The 11,461-nt window shown below is 44.3% G+C and overlaps 1 protein-coding gene across 2 annotated transcripts in view; it reads right to left on the reverse strand.

The window, feature by feature from the left end:
* Nucleotides 1-10,762: 10,762 nt before the first annotated feature.
* antxr2a (ANTXR cell adhesion molecule 2a) overlaps nucleotides 10,763-11,461 on the reverse strand; it is a 66,084-nt gene continuing 65,385 nt past the window's right edge. For both annotated transcript variants that reach the window (XM_020595302.1, XM_020595303.1), the window contains one exon: nucleotides 10,763-10,858. In XM_020595302.1, coding sequence (XP_020450958.1) covers nucleotides 10,820-10,858 — 39 coding nt within the window. In that variant the 3' untranslated portion in view covers nucleotides 10,763-10,819. The remainder of the gene's footprint in view (nucleotides 10,859-11,461) is intronic.

Consider the following 11,461-nt stretch of genomic DNA (forward strand, 5'->3'; position numbering starts at 1 on the left):
AAGGAGTTTCTTTTAAAACTGCTGTGAAACAACCCTAAAGCCTCCACTGTCGCTGGGTGACATAACTCTTGGCCCATGAGCCAAACACTGCTATAAATCAACATATGAAAATGAAATAAGCCTCTTTACTTGTTTTTGACCTGCCACCCAAGGGTTAGTGGTTGCATGAAGAGCCAGTCGACCGACTGTCGCCTACTGGCCTCACAGAGACCCGACTGTTTGGTGCGTAAGATGAAAATATATACACTCAGTTTTAACAGTCACAGTACAGAAACGCTGACACAGTGAAAAATGACAAGGCAAAATTGAATCAAAGGTACCAAATAAAACTATAGAGCAAAAGCAATAAAACTCTCCAACATGAAATTCAAACACACTAGGAGTACAGGCGTCGCCCTGAGCTTCACACCTTTACTTTCCTCCTTGTTCCTGACAAAACAGACGCCGAACCTGCTGTCAGTCCACAGTTCACTGCCAGGCCTGCTCACACAGGCTAAGACTAGACAGCAACTGGATTGTTAGGAAGGTCACAGTCCACTGACTGCCTTCTAAAATGTGGCAAGCAGAAGTACATTACTATGATGCAGTACTCAGTACATGTAGAAGGAACACGCAGTAACAGCAAATACAACAATCATCAATGGGAGTGACATCATCATAACCAAGGAGAAGACGGCGATATGAATCTATGTGATGAGCTCCTGTGATGCTGCGGAGCAGGTGGCTCTGCAGCGACACTCCCCGTCCTCAGCACAAAGCCTTTCATGTGAAAACAGATTGCACCGATTTACCGATTTTGAACTTCTCATGGGTTTGTTTGTCCTCGAGTGCTCAGTGGCTTCCACTACACTCCCCTTGTGTCATACTGGTATATCGATTAAAGTAATTCAAGATAAAAACTGACATTTCTACAAAGGAACTTAAACATCAGCAGGCGCACAGTGTTTTAACTCTCGAAAAGGAAAAGGCCTCGAAACCAAACACTCCAGACATTGTTAATGAGATCCACTTTCCATATTATGAGGGCCTTCTACAGCTACTGCTGCAGCCGTGTATGAATGCAGATATTTTCAGGTGTTGTGTGATGAGAAACACTCTCACTAAGCCTTTAATTCCTGTTTTTGGTTAACATTCAGAAGGATATCCCCGCACTCGCTCTTGTCAGTAAACAAGCTTTATCTAAAAGAAGAGCTTTAGTGCTGCAGAGCTGATGATTGGCCTGTGCCTATTCTCTGTATTTCTGAGAGAACGATGACAACAACAGTAATTCCCTGAAGGCCTTTGTCCTTTTGTCTCTGACAGCTTCAATTACCACCATATGACACGGGGGACAAGGTGACAAACATGTTGTTGTCTTTGTGCACATGAAATTGTTTGTTTGCCTTCCCAAACCGCCGCCAGGTTGAGCTAATACCTCACAGCCTTCGCTAGATTAGAAGTTTGTGAGGTGTCAGTCGGCGGCCCTGCCTTCTACCTTTCCACAGTCACTGACCAGTGGACCGATAGGAAAGCAGGGAGCATGCAGCAGCCACCACCTTTCCCCCCTTCACTCTGTCTCCCTGTCCTTCTCTCTCTTCATTCACTGAGGATCAAGCCTCCATAATCCCTGGATTTTATATCCACCAAAACAGCTTGGGCCCATCAGCAAATTGCAGTGGCATATGGTATAGGTTTATGATTCATCTGGCACATGCATAGCAATGAGAGCCTCATCATCCGTGGGCAAACACCGGGAAAATATCGTAATGTTAAACGATGCCAGGCGTGGAGAGAAGTGGCACCGGGCGTGTGGGAGGGCTGTGTTTGTTCGGCCCAGTAAGCGCGGCAGCTGAGGTTGTAAACAGCGAAACAGATCTGTCGTCCCTCCTGCAGCCCGGGCTACAGGTCAGGGAGTGGTGCTGGAAGTGGACCCTGCAGGGGTGGACAGAGAGGAGACACAGTGAGGACAACAGGCCTGAATATGTCTCACACACAACCCCCCACACACCAGGGTTTCATTAGGAATGTGAAAATACTGGCCCTAGAATGATAAAGTTGGAAACATCAAATTAACTAAGAAATGAGTGTTTTTACAGCCACACAGTATAAAATAACTGTTAGATAAAGGTGGAAGGTTAACGGGGTCAAGTGATGAGTTTTCTGGTTTTCAGATTCACTTTTCAGACCGATACTGCTGCATGTGAATAATTACACCGTGTAGCTGAGTCCAGTGTTTGAGTCGTGACAGACGCCACATGGAGACAACACCTGTGACCCGTGGGCATCTCGGGCTGCTTGTGTTTCCTCCTGTGAGTCTATGATGCTGGTAGCTGAAAACCCTCTGCTCACACTATAAAACACACCCTGAAAGCTCACACAGGGATGGGGCTCGCCACAAGGCCCCGGTCACAGCTTTTATATTGTATTTGGTGCTGCATGTGTTTTTAAAAATAAATTCGAATTGAATTTCCAACAAACTCTCACAAAGAAAACAGCCTGTTCTTTTTATTTCTCTCCACGACCTGGTTGAAATGTAACACGTGTGAGGCTGTTCTCTGATCAGGTGTTGTAACAGAGGAGCCTGTGGACAGAAGATTCTTTTCCTTATGTGACATCATCCAAACTTACTTCCAAGTATGCATTTGGCCTCCTGAGCCATTTGACATACTGCATCGTACCTCTGCTTTCTTCACTCCTTGACAGCCATTTCAGTTCATTTAAACTGAATTTTTACTTGACCAGAAAATTTAACTTGTGCCAAATATAGAGCAGTAGCCTATATGCTGCATTTTCTTCCATAAAACTGATTATAAAACACATATACAGTGTATTAAGAGCATGCATCTCACATGTTAGCTCAGTCACAGCTCCTCACTGTGTGCTCATCCACAGACATAATCCACAACATCAGCACCATTTCCAAACATCTGCTGGAGAAGTCAGGAGGGCTCTGCTGCCTCCTCTGCCCGCGCCTCTTTGGAAATGTGACACTATTACATCCAAACACCTCCAGCCAAAGCTCCCCTCTGCCTTCATTAAAGCGCGACACAGAGCGCTGCTGGCAAGGTGAGTCGACCCGGGTCTGCCACGGCTCCACCCCCACCAGGTTGGCCCGATTGGCTCAGAGGACCGTCCGTCAGCCATCAGGCTGGAGCAGCATGGGTTCAGACACGGGACAGAAGCGACTGCGGCTGCGTGTGTGGATCTGCTGCTCGGAGAAGGCCTGGAGCTGACAGTCAGGATGTTGCAGCTTTATCATTAACAGGATCCAGACGGCTAGCCGACCCCTCCGGCCGGACAGGTGATCTCACTCGGCCGTCTGACTCAACACGTGCCCCCGCGGAGCTTCAACACACATATTGTGCCATCATTATTTCATACCTAGCAGGAGCATCTCTGAGTGCAGCCCAGATTTAGGTGCAAAAGCAGGTTGCTGTGAAAAGAGCTGTTTATTATTTCCATACATGTTTCAATAGGTGGCAAAATGTGCAAAGATGGCATCTGCAGCCTTCTGCATGCGTCCACCATCTGTTCATTTCAGAACATATTCAGGCTATATTTCAAGCAGTTTTCTCGGTTCCAATTAGGAGAACTGATTTCACTTTAACTGGAAAAAGTAGGTGCCACTGGCAGAGTCCTGACAATAAGGATCGCAGCAGCCCTGTTCCAGAACCCCGAACAGCGTGGGCTTGTTTTACAGTAACAGCTGCTCTGCTATCAGCCCGGTTATCTAAACAGCCTCCTGGTTTTGAAGGTTTTTGTTACTTCCAACAGGAACAAAGTTTAAAACCAGACCGAAAACACTCCTTTAATCCTGATCTGTGTGTGTTTTAACTGTATCTGGTTGCAGGTGTGTCTCAGCAGGTAGAGAGGTCACATGGATCAGGCCACATAGGTCTGTCTGATCCCGACCCGTGGCTGAGAGAGTGTCATCTGAACCGGACCCGGACCCAGCAGGGGAGCTTGTATAATGCTTTATCATTAAACAGAGCAGATATTTGAGCGCTCCAGCCATCTAGCCTAAATTCTGACCTACATGTCCAAACCTGACCCGAAGCCTTGGGTGCCGATGATCCCGTCGGGCTCAGTTCGGGTATCCACACTTCACTGTGTGAATGTCCTGAATAGGCAAATCATTGTAATGCACTTAAATGTGTAGAAAAGCCCTGTTACATTATCTGTTAGTGCATCTGTTCTACAGCGCCACATGAATACATTTTTGTTTGCACACTGCCAAAGTAAAATTAACCTCAAAGTAAAAATACTCCTTCACAAGCACAAGTTCTTCAGTTTAACCTGACATTTTCAGTACAGCATTGTACTCATTTTGCTCAGTGCCAATACCCAGCACTGTTGTTGGGTAGATTCATCTAGAACAGTAACTGGTCATATTTTATAGGTTGTCATGTTTCTGTGTGAAATCTTAATCTGGCAAATTAGCAGATGTGTTGCCACTGCTACCAGTACATTTATTTGAAGAGTACAGCTTCTCCTTTGGAATGAATGAATGAATAAAAAGTATTAAAATAGAAAGACCTAAGAAGGGACTGCACATGAACTTCAAAACTGCATGTAAATAAATAAACATACTAACCTACTGAGGTCAGGTTGACAGTTGATATTGCCTAATGGTTCATTACACCCAGATCTGACCTGGACCTGGAACACGAATAGATATACTTTCCACATACTGTACATGTGACGCCCTCCACTTCTTCGCTGCTGCCTTGATAAAACTCTACACCATCACTGACATACAGTCTAATCATCTTACAGGAGTTCTAAATCTTTATCAGCATATATTGTATATTGGGCTTTAAAAGTCACAGTGAGCTCACAAAAAAAGAGCATCAAGATAAAGCTCTAAAATCCCGAACAGTCGAGCTCTGCTAATCCCCCCACCTGCATTTTCCACAGCCGTCGCTGAACAGCAGCCCTCACACCGCCTGAGAAAGGGATTTAGTTGTAATGCTCTCAGAAATACAATGCATAAAATCAAGTGTCAACTCTAACAAGCTGTTCTTAGGGCGGGCAGGCTGCCCCCCGGATCCGACAGGGTCTGGGCTCAGGCTTTGAAAGGTTAGCAGCCGTACAGCTTTGCAGCATTTGATCCCACAGTTACCCAAATTTCAGAGACAACTGTGCAAATCAGGATAACCTGGGAAGCCAGACGGCTTTCAGGGGCAACAGCTGCTTAAGTCCACTCGCTGCCTGCCAGAGAAACTTTATCAGGGGAAGTGGAGGTTGAAATTTTAAGGCGGCTAAGCTCCCTCCATCAAATTGCGAAAACAGAACCTTGTGGCACAGCTCAGGATGGATTTAGGAGTTTGCTCTGTGTTTTCTTGGCTGTGAGAGTTACTATAAAAATAGAAGAATGTAAAGACCTTCGGATGCTGCTGTCCTCATGCGCCACTTTCATTTATTCCGAGGAGAATGTTAGACTACGGCTCAGCCCAAGTACAATGGTGAATTATTTCCTTAGGAAAAACCTGAAAAACTCTCATTTGAACCACACACTTCTGCAGCGAGGCCTGATATGAGGTGAATTTCCTCAACTTCACTCATAAAAATGATCTTCAAATTTCAAATTTCTACACATTTATCACAGTGTATCTCTTTGTATCATATTTGCCCATTTCGTTCCTGCTGGAATAAAGAATATTTGCAGCATCTAAGCTTCTTTAAACACATGACATCTTTTGGCTAATTCAGCTCCAAACTACTGTGTTTGTTCTAGTGTGGCAGTGTGCTGCTATGTGCTGAGCCCGTTTACATATCACATGATGTATAAGCTTGAGCGGCAGCACGGTATACGAACAGGCTTCAGTGGGGAGTAACGGCACTTCCTTAAAAAAACACAGTGGAAATTTGTCACTGAATGTTTGGAGCCTGGAAAAACTGTGTTGTTATTGGCACTGAAAGAAATTGTTATAAATTTAAAGATGAGTTTTAGGCTTGTTTTGAGCTGCAAGTTTTTTTTTCAGAATTTACTCTCTGGGTTATTTTAGAGATATTTTTAGCACATATGCTTTATAAGGTGTCAGACGTCTTTCTCCATTCCCCCGCATGTTCCTGCTTGATGTTCAGTGCTGATGAACACAACCAGAGAGAGGAAGAGGAGGAAGGCTGTCGTACCAATGTGATGCAGAGAAGCATTCTCAGTAGTGGGCTGTAAATCCTGTCTGAAGAGTTTATCTCTTCTGCACAAAGCATTTGTTTGCATTAAAATCCAATCCACATAGGATGATTTCATGGCACCACATCGGTACAGATGCATTATACACATGCATGTGGGGATTATTTACCCCAGTGTTTTATTTTTTCGGGTTTTCTGTTTCCATTCCTTTATTTATTGATGCTAATCAAAAGCACAATAGAGTGGATGTTTCATCATTTCATTTGATAGAACTCACAATTTTAAACAGCTGATAGAAATATAATGTGAAATTGGTCACAGCAGTGAGGAGTCACCGTCTGTGGATCAGAAGGACGTACAGAGGATGTGTTTGGTTCAGTTTATGCGGCATCAGCCGTTAAAGGTTAGGGAACGTGGACTAGAGAGTGTGAGTCACTGGTGTTTTGGTTTCATGCAGCTGTATTTGAGTCAAGTATTTGTAATCAGGTCTCGCAGTTTATCCTGCAGATCCTCTCGAGCTCCATGAGACTGGACGGGAAGTGTCTGAGCGGCAATCTTCATGGACGTTCTGTGGGGTTTCTGTCTGGGCCGTGGCCGGGTCACTCGGTGACAGACTTGTCCTGAAGCCATTACAGCGATGTTGTGGCTCCACTCTGGAGAGGGGTTTCTTCAAGGACCTTTATGTATTTGGCCATAAACGTCCTTCCCTTAGCGCTGACCAGTCTCCCTCTCCCTGCTGCTGAGAAGCCAGACACAGCTCTGGGAGTTCTGCCCAGAAAGTTCCATTTTTGTCTCATCAGACCAGAAAATCTTCTCCCTCCTGCTCACAGAGCTCTTTAAATACTGTTTGACAGACTTCAAGCAGCTTCATCTGCCATCTCCGCAGAGGAAGCTGTATTAGAGGGCCCACTGGGTTCTTTCCTCCTCTCCGGCCGAGGCCCTTCTGACCCGGTTACTTGGTTTGGTCAGACGGTGACTCTGGTGGCTCCAGACCTCTTCTAGTTCACAGAGGCCACTGTGTTCCTGGGAACACTCACAGCTTCAGACGTGGTTTTATCCCCTTGTCCTGATCTGAGCCTCACCAGTGTGATCACAGGCGTGTACAGCGAGCTACTGGGGCTTTGTTTTTGTCCTGACGTGCAGCATGAACAGTGCGACCTTGCACAGTAGGTGAGTCACTTTCTATACTGCACCCAATCAGTTCAGTTTGCCACAGGCTCTGGACACATCTCAAGGAGAAAGTAAGCAAACAGGACACAGCTAGCACTGAATGTAGTGATTGTCAACTTTTAACGCAAGGCTGGCACTGAATGTTGATGTAGTGATTGTCAACTTTTAACGCAATCTACAGCTCAATAAATTAGGCAAAAGGGGTCTCAACATGTTCCTGATGAAGACCCCAAAAGGTTTTTTTAAACTAGCTGGTTTTAACCAATTGTAATCATCACATGTCTTATTAAATCCAGTCGTACTATAAACCTCCTCTCCTTTTGAATCAATAGCTGTATAATAAAGTACAGAAAATGTTGGTAACACACTCAGGCTGGTGTGATTATTACAGCTCAAGTCATATTTGAAGTCTTGTCTATAGTTTCCTGTAAATGCAGGACTTTACATGGCACTATATTAAAACATAGCCTGGATCAGACAGAAGCTGCTTTTGCCTAAATTTTTTTTTATAAAAGTTAGATGGTAAAATGAACTTTGACACCTACACATCAAACCAAGAGATACCACATTTTTTCCTCTCATGTCCAACGTGGTCTAGTGTATAAAAACACACACAGGCTGATCCACAGACACACACACACACACACCTCAGTTGGCATCTTGTCACAGCATGCAAATGTGGGCAAAGCAGAAGGTGTACAAGTACATATTTTCACTAAATGCAAGACCTCATTTGTGGGGCGTTGAAGACCTTGGAGGTATTCTGTGTGTGTGTGTGTGTGTGTGTGTGTGTGTGTGTGTGTGTGTGATGTCTCGGGTGGCCGACCTCACAGGGGGGGCGGCTCTGTCCACACACGCTGTATAATCACGTTCCCTGTCGGGCCCTATAAATCTGTAAGGGCCCAATTAAAGATGGCCTCCAGCGTGTCCACCCCTACCAGCACACACATGTTAAAATAGGAGGAACAAACAAAACACTGTTCGCTTCTTATAGAATGTATATTTGACAAAACAGACTGCAGTGGAAACCACCAACAATTGCTCATCTAAAAATAAAAACAGTGCAAAATACATTAAAAAGCTTTGCAAACATAATTCCTTGTGGTATTCTGGTTGCAACTCACACATGTGCAGCTTGTGTGACCTGAACCTGGACTCAAAGTGTGTTACTGTATGTGAATAAAAAAGGATAAAAGATAAAAAACTGTACAATCTTAAAGACAATAAAATGATAAATTACTATTTAGCACTTTAAATGAGTTGTCGGCCATGTTCTAAGCAGAACGTGGTGCATGCAAACCAAATGAATTCCACTTTGGTGGAAATGTTGACAACAATGATGTGACGTGATAACAACTGTGACAACAACTGGTAAATAAACGGTTTAAAATAAAGTGTTGACATAATTCTACTTTTTGTTTTAAATGACATTACAACAGCTCCATTTAAGTGCAAAAATACAAAAATACACATTTTCAATTTACATAAGATCAAATTTTTTTTTTATCTACAACAATAGGCGTTAAAACATGAACAATAACAATAGTCTGTGAGACAGTGTGGAGAGGACACACAGAGGGGACATATGACGCGTCGTTGTTGACTGCCATGTAAATATCTCATTAGTTCAGGTTAGTAACATTCCCGTGCTCTTGGCTGTAACATACAGACGATGGGATCTAAGTGCTAAAACGCCCCATGTCCACCGAGTGTCCCGAAAGAGGCTGATGAGCCACTAAATGTCAGCCTGCAAAAGGATGCAAGCGGCTAGAAGCGTTTAAGTCTGACATAAACACCAGCACAGCCCGGGGATTTGATTTGGAATTATTTACATCCCTCTGATCGGGACGAGGAGGAAGCAAAGGGATAATTACACCGGTGCGTACTCTCGTGCCCACCGAACATGAGACGCTCACCCATTCCCCTCACCCTTGATGGTTGCTGGACTTAATTTTGGTGTCATCTGATAAGCGGGCCTGCTCGCACAGAGACATCTCACTGACCCAGCCACTGGTCATTGTCTATACCACTTCCCATCAAAGCCAGCGTGGTTTGTCAGGTTTCGACTCGAATATCCATTTTGCATCTGAAGTACGGTATCTGAAGTGACTGGATCATTCGAGCCTTTTTCTTCAGCTGCTGCCCCCTTTACTCCCCCACAGCGTTCCTGCTCATGCTAACATCATTTGGGATTGTCGTGACAGCATGTTGGAGAAATCTATGGTAGATATAAATACATACATCCTGCTGGTGGGGGGGGGGTAATTTCTGGAAATGAACAATACTTATCCGTCCATCGCATCCGTTGCTTTGGGTTTGCATTTTGGACGTGGCGCGCCATCACAGTGGCGTGGTGTCCTCTTTTTTCTGCAAATAATGCGGTGATAGGTCATTCAATGTCAAAAGGCATAAAAAAAGAGACAGCCAAGTCTTCACAGGCTGCTGCTTCCTGTTGCCTTTAATTATTTTAATTAAACTTTGATATTCTGGTGCTGAGAGAACTAGTGAGTTGTGACGCAGCCAGGGAGCCCTCAGAGGACGAGACGGTGGGCAGAGGACTGTCCAGGCAGCTGTATCTATATCTTAAGTCTAAAGTGATAGGCCTGTCTATGGGCTGTGATGTGCTACGCCTTGCTGAGCAGAGAGCAGACTGTGCTGAAAACACCAAGCGCCATGTCAAGGTCTTGAAGGCATCAATCCCTCAAACCTAGCTGAAGATGGTCCTGGTCAGGAGGCTGTCCCGCGGTCGAATAACGCTCTATTAATTTCCTTGTCCCGAGTGCATAATGAAATCAAAGTAAGGTGTTTCCAAAAAAAAAAATAAATAAATAAAAAAAAAAAAACTAAAATAAAGGCCAAAATCTTAGTGGCTTCAAATAAAAAAAAAAAACTAAAATAAAGGGCAAAATCTTAGTGGCTTCCAGTAGCTTGGGGCATCCTGTCTACAATTTGTCATGCGTGTGCACTTCTCAGTGTTAAAATGACAAGATAAGAGAGTTAAAGGGCAGCCGCCAGGCGCCCAGCGCCGCTGAACTTGACCAGGATTTGTGTTGAGACATTGCCAAAAGGCAACGGACTTCTGCACTCGCGAGGCCCAGTGGGATTATACCAACTCGCATGCCAAAGGCAAACAGCCCCTTTCACCGTGCTTTTGTTTTTTTTAAAGATAGCTTCCGTCTGTATCCATGAAATTAGGTTTTTCACAGAAGGCACAATATGGTCAGAATACGTTAAGCCTTTGGTGTGCACGAGAAGCTAACTGAGAGTGAATGCTGAATTCTGGGGCACCCTGTGTTTCTGCTTTACAGGTAGGAAAAGGTAGTAAATAAGTTAATGAATAAAAGGTAAAGCTAACACTGCACCCTGTGTGCTTCAAAGGCCAAAGGGCAGAGAACCACAAAGGAAACTGCACAAAGTGAAGCGGAGTGAACAGACAGTGGTTTCAGCTGCAGGATTACACATCTTGGAAACAAAAACCTGACATTCTTCTCTTGTCCACAGCGGTCAGCACGTTGGTTTTCACACAGCTCTCTTCTACTGATGCTGCACACGGCTGAAATTAATACACCGACCCTGAAAACGACACAGACAGAGAAAGGGTTAAAAAATATAAAGCACCTCCCTGGGAACTAATGTACACGTTTTTCAGTAAACTGTTTTATGTTTGAGTCTATACAGTATAGATATAAAATACAACATCTGTACAGAAAAATAAATACTGATGTGAATTTACTGACATATCCCAACACAAAAAAATCAAACTAAGACACCAGACTGAATGTTATATACATGACTACTACTAAAAGAAAAACATAATAATAATAAATTAAATACAGAAATAACTCATTCCACACATATAAAGAACACTGTCTTCACAGATGGATTTACTGAGACATTGCTGCAGATAAAGTGAAACATTCTGTTACATTTTCAACATTAAACCCAGTGAAGCCTTAACCTTTCTGAGAATACTGACAAAAACCCACATCTGTTATGCCTTCCTGTGCACGGCCTCACCCAACATGTGTATCTGTGTGTGTGCTCGTGTGTTTGTGTGTCGCAGCAGCTGTCTGAGCCTCTCGGCGTAGCAGAGGCCTGCTCGCTAACAGTAGGCCGACTGGCACCAAGAGGGAGCTCTCGCACAGCAAATCCCCAGCAGCCAGCCGGCCTCCCACC

Source organism: Monopterus albus, unplaced genomic scaffold (genome assembly GCF_001952655.1).
Source record: "Monopterus albus unplaced genomic scaffold, M_albus_1.0 scaffold26.1, whole genome shotgun sequence".
In the NCBI taxonomy this organism is placed as follows: domain Eukaryota; kingdom Metazoa; phylum Chordata; class Actinopteri; order Synbranchiformes; family Synbranchidae; genus Monopterus; species Monopterus albus.